The sequence below is a fragment of the Passer domesticus genome, chromosome 7, assembly GCF_036417665.1.
Source record: "Passer domesticus isolate bPasDom1 chromosome 7, bPasDom1.hap1, whole genome shotgun sequence".
NCBI lineage: Eukaryota > Metazoa > Chordata > Aves > Passeriformes > Passeridae > Passer > Passer domesticus.
Window position 1 is genome coordinate 34678995 of NC_087480.1, and position 14267 is coordinate 34693261.

The 14267-nt window shown below is 53.0% G+C and overlaps 1 protein-coding gene across 9 annotated transcripts in view; it reads right to left on the reverse strand.

The window, feature by feature from the left end:
• CACNA1E (calcium voltage-gated channel subunit alpha1 E) overlaps positions 1–14267 on the reverse strand; it is a 137236-nt gene that overhangs the window by 48106 nt on the left and 74863 nt on the right. For all 9 annotated transcript variants that reach the window (XR_010366041.1, XM_064427638.1, XM_064427633.1 and 6 more), the window contains 2 exons: positions 11781–11884; positions 543–658 (listed from right to left, as the gene is read on the reverse strand). Coding sequence is in view for 8 of the 9 variants with exons in the window: in XM_064427638.1 (XP_064283708.1) it covers positions 543–658; positions 11781–11884 (220 nt within the window). In the remaining variant the exon portion in view is untranslated. The remainder of the gene's footprint in view (positions 1–542; positions 659–11780; positions 11885–14267) is intronic.

Consider the following 14267-nt stretch of genomic DNA (forward strand, 5'->3'; position numbering starts at 1 on the left):
CCTAGGAGGAGCAAGCAAGGACAGGGGCTGTGGCAGTTTGGGAACCAACACCCACGGGCTGTCATGCCTGGTGTCAGGAGGAAGCCTGGAACCTCCACCACCCCCAGCCCAGGTCCAGGAGTCCCGAGGTAGGAACCAGTAAGTTCATCCCCTCCAGATGGCTCCAGGAGCAAATTTAACTGGAAAACCCTTTTCCCTATTGACTGCTCTTCTTTCCCACTGCCCACCACTGCAGGGGACTCCAGCAAACACCAGGAGAGAGGAAACCATGGCAGAGCACAGCTGACAGCCGTGTTGCTCACAGCCTCCCGGGAGGTGTGGCATGCTTTGTGCACAGAACGTGACAGTTTCATGCCACAGAACACGAGGACACACCGGAGGTTGGTGATGTCCTTGGTGGGACCAAGCTCACCCATTCACTCAACATCACCATGCGAGCACTTTGGACACTTCAGGACTCAGGGATTCCTTTCTATCTCCACCACCCCACATGACCAGCAGTGTGTTGTCCCCCCAGACGTCCCCTGGCCACCATCCTTTACCCGCTTTGTCTATCCACGCCCGGTAGCCGTTGAGCTCCCTCTCGATCTGCTGCTGCCGCCGCAGCTTCATGAAGGCTCGGCGGTTCTCCACACGCTCTCTCTCTTTGGCAAACTCCCTGGGGAAGGGCAGAAGGGAGGGCTGAGAGCAGGCCCAAGGGGCAGCAGGATGCCCAGGGGGCTGGGGAGCCACAGCACAGAAAGCAGGGACCAAGGTGGTTGTTGGGGATGTGCACGGCTACCCCCAGCCAAAGTGTGGCCAGAGGATGGGTGAACAATCAGGGAGGAGAAAAGCAGGACTGGATGGATGTGAGCAGATGCTCTGCTGGATTGCTCAGTCCTGCACGCTCCAGCTGGGAGCTGCTGCCACTCAGGGAGGATGACCCCAGTGCCACCCAACTCCAGAGCCAGCTCAGCTTCAGGGAATAAAAGCTGGGCACTGTGAGGAGGCACTGAGGGGATGGAGGAGGGAAGGTCCTGTCCCTTGCCTTCACCTCCTCCTCTTAATCCTTTTCCTTTCCAGCCTCTCCTTGGAGTATTTTCCCAGAACTTGAGACATGGCTGTCCTCCTCTGGATCTCAGGGTCTCACAAGAGCTGTCCAGGTGTGATGACCAGCACAGAAACTCCCTGCACCTACAGAACTCCAGCCCACACCCTCAGTCCCTTCCCGGTCCCAGGATGCTCCGAGGGAAGCAGATTACAAAGAGCAAATGGCACTGTTCTCTCTGTGAGAGGAACATCTCTCTCCCCAGAGACCAGCAGCAATCTCGGGCCTCAGAAAAATAAAAACTATTCCAAAGAACGGAAAGAGCTGGTCTGTCTGCTGCAGAGAGCGTTCAAGTGCATTACCCCAGCTGAGCTATTACACCCTGATGCTGTGTGGGCTTTTGCATGTGTGTGTGTGAGTGTGTTTGTGTGGAAAGCCCGGAATGTTCCCTGCATCTCTTGTTTAAGATCCCCAGACAATTCAAGCGCTTTTAATTCCACCCCAGGAAGGTGAAGTTTCCTGCCGCTCTGGCATTAAGTGTCAAATGACTCCCCCTCCAGCCCTGGCTTTTAGACTGAAATGAGACTTTCTTCCTGGGGCAGGGAAGCGGGGCGGGGAAACAAAAGGCAAGGAAGAGAAAAGCAGCCTAAGTGAAGGGAAGGAGGGTGGGAGGAGATGGGGGAGAAGGAAGGACCTCCCCAGCCAAGAGTGAAATGCGCTCACAGTTTTGGGCATGCCATGCCAAAGCACCTCCTTGCTCTAGCTGGAGGAAAGGCAGGAGCATTTTGGCTGTGCAATCACCCCCACCACCCTTTGTCTGGAAATTTGGGATGTCAAGGAATGAGAAAATGCTGTGTAGAGTCAGAGTTGGAGGGGAAGTTTCCTGTCCTCTGGAAACTCTGCCCCACAGGCCATAATTCCATGGCAGCCTTGGCAGCACTTTTCCCAGACCCCATTACAAATCCTAGAATGATTTGTGTTGGAAGGGACCTTAAAGACCATCTCATTCCTTGCCATGGACAGGGACACCTTCCACTACCCCAGGCTGCTGAGAGTCTCATCCATCCTGGCCTTGAACACTCCAAGGACAGAGAAGCCACAGCTTCTCTGGGCACCCTGTGCCAGGGCCCCACCACCCTCACAGGGAGGAATTTGTCACTAATATCTAATCCAACCCTGCTCTCTGACAGTGAGTAGCCATTCCCCCTTGCTTATAACTACATGGCCTTGTCCAAAGTCCCTCTCCAGCTCTCTTGAAGCCTCTTTAGGCACTGGAAGTGGCTCTCAGGTCTCCCCAGAGCCTTCTCCACTCCAGGTTGAACAATCCCAGCTCTCTCAGCTTATGGGCAACTGGGAGAACTTGGGAAGCACCTCCTGATGTGTATCAGCTGGGAACGTGGCCACTCTCTGCTGCCTCCTGCTTGCCCACCCCTCTGTCCTCCAGCTCCTTTTGCTGCATGGCAAGAGAAACCATCAACATGTGCCCACAGTGGAAGCCACCCAGTGGAGCCTCAATCACCTCTTCCTGCAAAGGGGAACGGGGGCACTGGAAAAGGTGCTCATCAAGCAACGCTTCCCCCCTTTTCCTAAGGCAGCCCTTTTGCTCGTGGAGCACTAATTTACAGGAGGCTGGTGCCACACACACTCAGGGACAAGGTCCGTGCGGCTGCGGCAGCGTCTCCGAGGGAGCCACTTCCCACTCACTTGATCCCTAATGGAGCTTAATTGCTTTTGTCCATTAGAAGGAGGAAAGGGTGGCAGAAAGGGGAGGGGGGAAATAAAAAAAAGTTAATCTGAACTTAATGAATTATTACATTTCAGAGAGACACGTTCCCGAGCAGGGCAGCAGCGGGGGCTGGTGACATCTGAGAGTGGGTAGGCGATGCTGACAGATCAAGGATTGCTCAGAGCCAATTTGCAGCAGCGGGTAGAGATAATACTGTGTGTGAGTGAGAACAGGGCCAGCCATGGTGACTGACAACGCTTGGGAAGGCTCCAAGTCACAGGCAGGGCAGCCTGGCATTGCCCAGAGAGCGGGTGATGTCTCCCATTGAAGGGCTCTGCTCCAGCTCTCTTGGGGTTACATCACCAGGGACGGCCAAATTCTGCCCTGCAAAGAGCCCAGGGGTCCCTGCCCAAGATCCCAAAGCATCCCAGCAGATTGCACAGTCTCCACCAGCAGCACCTCTGCTTGTCCACCTGGGTCTTCTGGCCCCAAATCCCGATGGCTCCAGCTCAAAAACATCCACCCTGACAGCCAAGATCCGTGACGCCAACCTTGTGTCACTGCAGCCCCTCTCTGCCCAGCCTCATGAAGCCAAAGACACTCAGACAGCTCTAGAGGTGACTGCTGAAGGCCCTGGTGGGGTTTGGGGACCAATGTGCCATCTGTCCTCCTGCCCCCAAAGGCACCATTCCCCCACAGCCCATGCCCAGCCTGCTGGGGCAATGGGAGCACAGATGCTTCACTCCTCCTCTGCCTGCAAATTCTCCTCCACAGCCTTGGCATTCCCCTCATGTGGCCTAAGAGCATCTCTGCTCCTGGCAGGAGACCCTTGGGACACCACCATGCTCAGCCACATTCCTCTCCAGGCCCCCCCAGCCACCCTCACACCAGGAAAGAGATGGTTTTAGTCTGGAAAGCCCAGGCCTTTCAATGGGAGAACCACTTGTGGAAACATCCAGCTTGAAAACAGGTCCCCTCTTGAAGAAAACAAAAACAAAACACATGAAAACAGGAAAAAATCCCAAACAACCAATTACAAGAAAACCAAGAACCAAAAACAAGGTAAGAGAAAAGAGCATCACAGCCACTGTAATCCAATTTTTTCTACATTTTAGACCATTTTTGAGTTCAAAGCAGGTAAATAGTGCTGTTCACATCAATGTTGTGGCCTCCATGCTTTGCAACAACAAACCATCTATCTTCAAAGCCATCAATTCATCACCTCTTGCCTCTATTATAAAGATGATTCCAGTAAACCAGTTATCAAATCAGCCCTAAAACAGCTTGAGGCAGCAGAAAGGATAGGATGGAAATCAGAGAAATACTGGATTACACAGTGAGGATGTGGCAGCAGCACCACTCTGCTATGAAAAAACCCCAAATATAATGGGATGCATAACAAGAGAGACCATCTGTAAGACATCAGGTAACACTACTGCTCTCCTCGGGTCTTGGCTCGTGGCTCCACTTCAGGTCTGAGCGCCACAATCTGAGGAACACTGCCTCTGAGCTCCAGGAGGGTGTCAGAGGTGGTTATGGGACAGAACTGACAACAGACGGTGTGGCAAACACAGCTGAGACAGTTGCAAACGGGGGGATCAGATGGTATTTACCCAAGAGGTGTGCAGGAACTGAAGTGAGAGTGTTGAACTGACTGAGCAGTCTGTAACCTGGAGCCTCAGCTTAAACAGACGGTGACAGCAGAACTGGCGCTGCAGACTGGGATTATTGCACTGAACCCACGGCAGAGGCAGCAGCAGGGTGTCCAAAAGGCACCAAAACCTCTGCAGGGGTTAGGTGCCTGCTTTGAAGGAGACCACAAGTTTTCCAGTGAAGGTAATTGCTTGATTTAAGTTCACTTGAACTGCCAGAGCCAGAGAAGATCCAAGGCCAGGCTGGATGGAGCTCTGAGCAACCTGGTCTAGTTGAAGATGTCCCTGCTCGTTGCAGGGGATTAGACCAGATGGCTTTTAAAGGTCCCTTCCAACACAAACCATTCTGTGATTCCTTAACAAAGCTGTGCTGTCTCAAGTCTTCTCTGACCTTGAAGGACAAGGAACACAAAAAGAAAGACAAACAGCATCACCCTGTTTCTTGTACTGCCTGTCCACCAGCTCTGATCAGTCCCATGCACTTGGACAGCAGCTCCTGTGTCACCACGTGTCACCGTGATGTTTTCTGGAAAAATCCCTTTGCCAGGATTTCTTCTCCTGGGAAGCTGAGAAGCCTCAGAGAAAAATGAAAACGATAATTATCTGATTTGCTTTCCCTGTGTTTTGCTGCTTTGGGATGTGGTTTGGATATTGTTTACCAACAGATACATGCTTCATTGGTTGCATGTGAATTGTTTTTACATATTGGCCAGTTATGGCCAGGTGTGTCAAGGCTCTGGCGAGAGAGTCACGGGTTTTTCATTAGTATCTTTCTAGCTTTCTCTCTGTATCCTTTATTCTTTAGTGTAGTTTAGTGTAGTTTAGTATAGCATTCTTTAACATAATATAATATCATATAATATCATAAATTCTAAGAACACGGAATCAGATTCATCTTTCCTCCCTTTGACAGGGGACCCCGAAAATACCACAGCCAGGGTGTGACAGAGCTGCAGTGGGAGCGCACAGCTGACGCTGCTGAGGAGAGCACATTTATAGAGCACTGGCAGTCACACGAGCTGGGGAAGGGAGAGCTGACAAGCTGTTGGTGACATGGGAGGGTAAAACGGGAAGGAGCTGGGAGATACCAGCCCTGAGATGACCCATTACATCACTGTCCCAGTTAAGAAGGGGCAGATGTTGATGGGTGCCTTCTACCTTGCGGAAAGTTTGTGGTTGTCCACCTGGATTTCTCCAAGGCCAAGTGGGCTGATACCAAACCGAGTGGGGAAGTGGAGACTTCAGAAGGGAGAACAATCCTGCAGGAAGATCTGGGCAGGCTGGAAGAGTGGGCTAATGAGAACCTTATGAAGAGAAGCTGTGGCTGCCCCATCCCTGGAAGTGTTCAAGCTGGATGGGGCTTGGAACAACCTGGTCTAGGGGAAGTGTCCCTCTCCATGGCAGGAGGGTTGGAATGAGACAACCTTCACAAGGTCCTTTCAACTCCAGGCCATTCTCTGATTCAGTTGTAAGGTTTTGGAGATGGGAAAACAAAATCCAGGAGGGCAGCACAGGCTGGGATCTACCCAGCTGGGGAGCAGCTCTGTGGAAAGGGACCTGCAGGTCCTGGGGATGAATTCAGTATAAGTGAGCAGTGTGCTGCTGCAGCAAAGAAAGCCAGCAGGGTTCTGGGCTACATCAACCACGGCAGAGAAGAGAGCCACAAACATTCTAGCTGTAGACTCTCAATTTCATCATTTTGCCAAGGATAACACCGCTGAGGTTTGCATCGCTGTCCCACTGCCCAGAGAACTCTGTCTGCAATGCTGCACCAAAGGCAGCAATAGCACGTTCAGCCCACGCTGCAAAGGAGCTGCAGAAGGGTGGCAGAGGGTCTGGCAGCCCCAGCAGCAAGGAGCAGAGATGGCAGCTCGAGATTGTGCTTCACTCTTATCAGGCAGGACTGGCATAAGCAGCACAGCTTCAATGCTTCAAGAGCCCCGGGCTTTGTTCACAATCACTCCCACTGGCTCATGCAGTGCTGGGAAAATGTCACTCCTCCCTTTCCCTCCTGTGCTCCAGTTTTTATCCCCTCTGTAAGCAGAGAACATCTTTATAGTCTCCTTTTGCATGCGACAGCAGATGAAAGGTGTGTGGTCAGTACTGCAGGTGAGACGTAGTACGGGAAGAAAACCCCACTTCAATTTCCAGCCTTTCATCACATTCACTTCCCAGGAGCTTCCAGCACTCCAGTCAACACCTTCTTCACCCAACAGCAGTGCCCAGCACCCCTTGCCAGGGTGGAGCTGCTCCTGGAGGAACTGGGCATCTCCAAAGCCATCCACTGGCTCAAATCGCTGGAGCCACGCGATTGCTGCTATCGACCAGGAGGACAGAAATTACCATAATCTGGAACAAACAGCTCCGAAAGCAATCTGTAAGCAAGCACTATCTGCTGAATGCCTTGTTGAGAGGATCAAAACGGAGCCTTTTCACCCACAGCCTGCAGACCACAGGCAGTCCACGGAGCAGATTTGCAAGGAGGCAGGAATAAGAGCAATTTTGAAGCAGCGGAGACATGCTGGCAAATAATTTGCCAGGAGAAATCAAAGGGGAAACTCAGCGAGTCATCTTTTTGTTGTGGATTTTTTTTTTTTTTTTCCCTTCTCACCCAGCTGGCTGTAAGAGGAGTCATTATTCCCTGTAACAGCAGAGGATCCAGCACAGCAGCCACGCACGCCTCTTGTCAGGCAGCTTGTTTGCACGGGGCTTGGAGCCCTCGGCAGAAAGGTGGCCCAGCGAGCACGGCAGAGAGGCATGAATATGGATGCCCACCTGCCTGCTGAATAGAGATGAAGGTCCCCAAGACTGCTCTGCCTGGCCTGTGCTCAAAGACCACGGTGATGACAAGGAGCTTCCCCAGAACCAAGTGACGAGCGTGGATGTCGCTCACGGTGGTGCATCACTGCCCTTCCCTGTGACACCCACTCCTCCCTTCAAAAGGGGTCTCAGCTGCTGAGTTCCCAAGCACAACACAATTGCAGACATCTCACATCTCATCCCAGCCATGCCCTGAGATCCTACAACCATTCCAGGAAAAAGCCAACGTGATGCTTCCAAGCTTTCATACTTCCAACTCTGTATTTCTTGGGCATAGAAACACAGAGTCATTCAAGTTGGAAAAGCTGCAGCTCCTCGAATCCACCATGTTTACCACTACAGAATGTCCCTAAAAGTCACATCCACATGTTTTTTGAACACTTCCAAGGACAGTGACCCCACTACTTCCCTGGGCAGCCTGGTCCAATGCCTGATCATTCTAATGGCGTAGAATTTTGTTTGCTGACATCTTGCTGGGAGTTTATGGTCTCCCCACAAGCTTTCCTGCATTCCTTGCATGTCCCCCACTTCTCCCTCCAGGAGTCTTTGAGACATTGATCCTCTTCTCAATGCTTTTGGCTTCAAAGCACCAGATCCCGGTCGAGCGTGTGGGGCCCAGTTTTTTGTGTGGAGCTGGCAAAAAGAACCTTCTCTCCATTGAAAATGTACACTTGTTCCCTTAACACCCTTATTATTAATTGCTACAAAACTTAATTTTATTCATCGTTTGTTATGCATCCAAATTGGATGGGGAAAAAAATTCAAATTAACTGAAGTGAAAAGATTTCAGAAGATGGTACAGAAGGCTCCTGAAGGAACTGAAGAAAACTCTCCGGAGACTGGGAACGCAGTGCTAACCCAACCTGAAAGAAAGATCTTAAGACAAAGAAATCTTGCCAATTTGATCCTTTAATTATAACATTAGTCGTTTCTTTCAAAGCCTTAGTGTAAGAGCTGGGGGTGGGGGGCAGAAAAGACTTAAAGGGAGAAAAGACTTAACATCACCAGGATGAGTGGAAGCAATTAGGAGGATTTAAATTACTCTCTTGTTTGGTACAAGGCAGATAGATTTCATTTTTCTTGCCATCCTGCTCGACTTCTTGCTCTGCCATTAGCTTCCAGAGATCTTCTCCTTGGCTGGCCTGAGGGCCCAGTCTTCCCAGGTCAGGCAGCATCTCCTTCCACTCTGCACCCACTCTGCTGTTTCTGCAGACCAGTGACTAGAACAGCTCTGACACCCTGGAAAGGGGCTGGATGCACAAGACTGGATATGGGGATGGAGTCTCCCAGCTCTCAGCAGAAGGATGATGCTGCAATGAATGGAGGAGGGTGATTGCAAACCAAATTTTTTCTGCAGAGGCTGTGGAAAGGGAGGTGGGAAAGAGTCAGAACGCAGCCTGTTCGGTACTGAAGCTCTGTATGAGTCCTCAGGCTGTGGCCACTCCTGGGGCGGCACTGCTGCCACTGGCACATGACACCAGCAGCAGGGACAGAGCACTGTGGTTCTCGTCAGGTCTCTGCTGCTCCAGAGACAGAGCCCAAACACACACGTTCAAATTGTTTTATGTGAGAAACAGCTGAGGGGAAAAAAAACCCCAAAACTTAACGATTTCACCAAAAAAAAGGGAGAGCAGATCTTTGCAAATCGCCAGCACGAGCAATTCCTCCGGCCACAAGGCAGCTTCAGGTAGAAAATGGCATTCTAGTGGATGCTCCATCCTCACTGACTCTCCTCTGCCAGGATTATCTCAGTAGCTCGTGTAGCTTTAAAAGCTGAGCAGTCACATCTCCTTGGGCTCCGTACCTGCTCCCGAGGAGGAACGGGGCCAATTTTTTTATCTTTTCCTGCTTTCAGTCAGAATTAATTGATCCGTAATTGCACCCATAGAGGGGGGAAGTTAATAGACACGGTGATAAATGCCAAAGCCACAGCAGAACTGGCTCTCCCAGACCCTGCCTGGAGGAGCTCCATCTCCTCTTAATAGAGTCTGCATGCGATTCCAGTGCATGTGTGCCTGTTCGTATTTAGGGAGAAAAACTGAGGAGCCTGCTTATGATGAAAATCATTTCTTTTCCTCTCCCACATACTTTGTGCTTCAGGAGCAGATGGATCCAGGCTGTTTACATCACAGAGGTCATGCCTCAGCTTAACAGTTGGGGAACTGACTGTTGGGAGAGATGCTCATCGCAACCAGGAGACTGCTAAATCTGGGCTCCGGCAAACTTCTGCTGGTGGCAAGTGAAACACACAAATGTCCTCCTGCAGCCTCTTCTCGTTGGGGACCCACCCCGGCTGGTGGGCTGTTTCACCAAAGGGAGCCTCTGCTGAGACGAGGCGAGGGCAGAGGCAGCTCCTGAGCGTGAACCTTGAGGAGAAGGCTGGAAATCCCGAGTGGACCTTGTTATCCAGCGATGCAGATGGTGCAGTTTGCAAGATACATGGGACCAGCTTTCTGCAAGGAGGCTCCCAGTGGCCATGATTTCAGCTGAACATGGCCTGGCTTCCCCAAAAGCTCTGGTGTAACTTCCAAGGAAAGAATTCCGTCAGTGGAGGTGTTTCCACGGAGCTCATTCCCAAAGTGACCATCTCTTCTCAGTTCAGCACAGCCACAAGTGGGGGAATCTGGCCAGGCCCTGCCTGTTCATTCAGCTGAGAGCTGGCAATGGAAAGGTCACACCTCCCATCCCCCAGCAGAGCCAAGTACTCTCTTCCAGCACAAGAGGATTGTGGTGAGTGCTAAAACAAGAAGAGCTCAGCAAACAGAGCAGGGAGCGGGGCCCTTCCTGCTGCACTCAAGCACTGGTGTCCACAAGCACCTTCTCCTGCCCTTAGGTCCTACTCCCCCACAGCTCCAGCAGCACCTTTGGGTGATTCACCCAGCCAAGGTGCTGCATCCACTGAGCCACAAGGATGTGGCCGTGCCCAGGCAGGGGGACACCCACAGTGTCACAGGGTGGCAGAGCCCAGCTGGCCACCTGAGCCCACCTCCCTCAGCCCTCCGGGGAGCTGAGCAGTCCTGCTTTACCCTGGATATCTGCCACGCCACGAGAGCATCTCTGTTGCCAATTAGGCCACCCACCCACTTGCATCTTTCCCCAGTACAAACCCTACTAGCAATAAACAAACAGTGGAGATGCCAGCCGCTGCCTGGGAAGAGTGCATCCAACTCAGCGGGCATGGCAGCGGCTGCCTCGGGCAGCCCTGGTGCAGGGAAGCACCAAGGTGGGCCAGGGCATGGCCAGGCATTCCACCAGCCCCACTGTGGTCCTCTGGCCAGAGTCTGGCTGGTGTCCCCAAGCTGCTTCCAGCATCGCGCCAGCACCAAAAGCACCACACAACACACGACGCCGACACGATCCAACGTTGTAATAATGTTGTTCCCATCTTCCTAACTTTCCTTCTCCAGGCTTTTCTAGGAAAGCTCCTGCTTGACATCGAGACCCAGCTGGACTTTGCCCCAGTGCCCAAGCTGGATGTGGCATAAGAAGTACAAATTCCACCCAATGCTGCTTGGATATCTTCATCCCCCACAAGAATTCCCTCTCTGCAAGGCAAAGTGAGGCCCTTCCTGCAGTCTGTCCCCAGAGCCCCTGGACCCAGTCAGGCCCCAGAATGAGAGCTGGGAAAATTCAGGCCAATAACAGACCCCAACTTGCCACTCTAGAAACTCCTGAAACCACCACCATCACACTGGGACTTCCAGAGACACTCAGGAAAGGGACAGAGATGACCAAGGCCATTCTCCACCCTGACCCTTGCAGCTAAGGGCTTTCCATCTGGCCAAACCAGTGCTATGATGAATTTTGCATTTTGCCACGATGCATAACTAGCTAAAAAATGACCTGCTTCAGTCAGAACAGAGGAGCCCACATCTTCCCCCAGTGCAGGAGAGGGCACACTCTCACCGTTCACCAGCCCCTGCCAGCAGCTGAGGATGTGCTGGTGCAACCACAGTTCATTGTCATGGAGACAAGAAGAGATTTTGTCTCCAAACCCAGCTTAATGGCTTGGATTAAAACTGCCTTCCCCTTGGGAAGTGCAGGACAGGGACAGTTGCTTTGTCCCTACTTCCTTATTTTATATCTGGGCTCATCCACGTGCACCCCAAGCATCCCTGTCCTCACCAGCTTGCACCCCACCAGAGCAGGGCACATCCTCCTGGTCACAGCACAGAGGTGCTCTGTACCACTCCCCAAACCCATCCCAACCCACGCACACCCCACCACCAACAGCCTGGACTCAAACACATTCTCACAGACCCCCTCATGTCTCTCCCCTCTTGCAGAAGCCAAGCAGCCAGAAGATCCCCAGTGACCATTTCTCACACAGGAACCAAAAGCAGATCTTCAGCAAGGTGAAATGACAGTAAAAATAATTATCTTCAGGGCTGTCCCTTTCCCAGCTCCCCAGGTTGAGGAAAAACCAAGCACAGCCAGGGAGCAATCCCCTGCAGTGGGGCAGGCAGGTATGGAGGGGATTGGGACACAGGGACCAGCCTTAGGTGCCAGGAATGTGTGACAGGCACAGCTCAGAAGGAATGACCGCTCTGCTTACCCTGACAGCACTCCCAGGACAAGGTTGAGGACGAAGAAGGATCCAATGATGATGAGGGGGATGAAGTACAGCCAGTTCCAGGTGGCTCCTAAGGCATCATTGGTCTGGAGGAGAAAGAAAAAAACCGTGTGTGACATCACCTCCAACACCAGCAACGAGGCAGAGGGAGGGTGTGTAACTTCAGTGCTCCAGGCTGACACACCAGGCTCCTCAGGGTGACGTGGCCATGCCTGCCAAGCCTTGGTGAGCACCCTTCCCCACCACAAGAGCCCTGGCACCGCTCAGCACCCTGCCCCAGCCATACTCTCCAGTCTCCAGCCCTCATCAGGCAGGACCGCTCTCCCTCTCCTCCGCCCCCTCCAACCATCCCTGCAGAGACTGTAAGGGATGGGTATATCTGGAGGTGCAGCGTCCTGCAGCCCAAAACTGGGTGCTGAGGGCGAGGGGTCACCCTGAGCATGTTTTCCCCAGCATTTTGGTTCAGGGCCCCCATGCACATCCACTAGGATGGGGCAAAGCAGCCCCACGGCAGCAGGGCCTGCTGAGCACAGATTTATAGGGTGCCTTAAGACCAGGGAAGGTGGCATCTAAAGAAGAGGCAGCGAGTGTTTGTCCCTTCATGCACGGTGGGAAACCTCCAAAGAGGCATTTTGCTGCTGGCATCATCACTAACACCTTGCAGACACCCTCCCACCACAGGCAACATCCCCCAAAGCCACAGAGCTGAGACCAGACGGGAGCTCTGAGCGCAGGGCACAGCCCGACAGCTGCAAAGGCTCCTGATGAGCCCTGCCCAATCCCTCCAGACATTAATTCACCAGAGGTTTTAATAAAGCAGTGCCCCTCTGTCCCTCCCAGGCCCCATTTGTCCTCTGGTGTCAGGCACGGTGCGCATGACGCCGGGCTGAGGGTGATGCGGCAGAACGTGACTGTCTGGGGGAGGTGGTATCAATCTTCTTGCAATGAAAGACTCTTTCTCTTTTCTCTCTCTTCCCCCCTCTGCCTGTGCTAATTAAGCCCTCATCTTCATCTGAGTCATTGGCACCACATCTCCTGGTCGGCCAGTGCAGGAGCTGAGGCTCTGCGACGGGAGGAGCGCGGTTCCGAGGAGCAAAGAAAGTGTGTGATGGAGCCTTCCTCCAGTGGGAGCTTCTGCTGGGTGTCCCCGTCACCCTGACACTGAGCCCAAGGCAGGAAGGGTGACACCAGCCCAGCCCAGCAACAGGTATTGACCACAGCAGCACTGGGATGGGGGATGTGGGCAGCGATCCCAGTGACAAGGCATGCAGCAGCCGTAAGGGCTCTGAAAGCAGCCCTGGAAGGACTCACTGCTCTCCCCCTTTATCCCTGGGGAAACCACACATATCCTCTCAAGATCCTGCTCTTTTAAGATCCCCAGTTCACCTCCAGCCCCTTTCTTTAGGGCCATGGGACTGGCAGGGACAGGGAGGAAGGAAGGATGCACGGGAATTCCTGACATCCAGTGATCACCACAGCCCTACAGAGACCCCAGGGCTCTGTGCTCTGCTCTGGCAGCACCATCTCCCGTGGCATCAGTCTTCAAGGCATCGTGCAACCCTCAGCTCAAGCTTGGCAGGGCTTCAGCTCGCTGCCAAGATGCCACTGGGTACCTGCCACTCATGTCAGGATTGCTTGCCTTTGAAACTGGCTCCTGCCCAAAAAACACAGGCTTTCCCCGAGGTCTTTGTCACGGGGAATACAAAACAGAGGAGCTCCTTTCCTACACGAGAACAAGGCATCTTCCCCCAGAACTGGGCTATCACCATCCCTTCTTTAGCCATCTCAGCAGGAGAGAAAGAGGAAAATAGGAAAATCGGCAGTTTTCCCAGGGTTATCAGTGCCCAGATGTCTTCCCTCTCCATTTTTCAGGCACAGCAAAGCTGGTGGCACTGGGGACCTGCAGCAGGGACAGCTGAGGCAGGGGCTTGGCAGGACTCCGGTGGCGTGGGCTGACTGTGATCCCAACCTCTGCATTTGAGTGCCTGGCTCCCCTGGGGATGGAGGCAAAGGGGGTTGGAGAGATTTTTAAGGGAATTTGGGAGGTCACAGCATCACTTGCACCCAGCAGCTGCAGGAGGGGCACTTCTAGGGCAGAGGAGGAGATGAGGAGCTGTGGCCATGGACCCACATACTCAAGGGGACAGCACTGGCCACAGTGAGCTCAGGGATGGTCCCAAGCACCCAGGCTGCCACCAGCAGCTCCAGGAACAGCACTGCCACCAGCAGCCACACGGGGCCCCCTGGCTGGTGCCAGCTTTGCTGACATCCCCAGCCCCAACATGAAATCTCCCAGGGGACATCCCAATGCTCCCTACAAACCCAGGAACTGGTGATGCCCAGTCTGGATGCAGTGGCTCCAGACCATCATCTGGTACTTGCTCGGCCACTCAGGCTGCCAAAAACTCACTACCCCCACTGGAAGCCTCCTCAAGCAGATGCTCCAATGGCTGCAGTAATTTCCAGCCT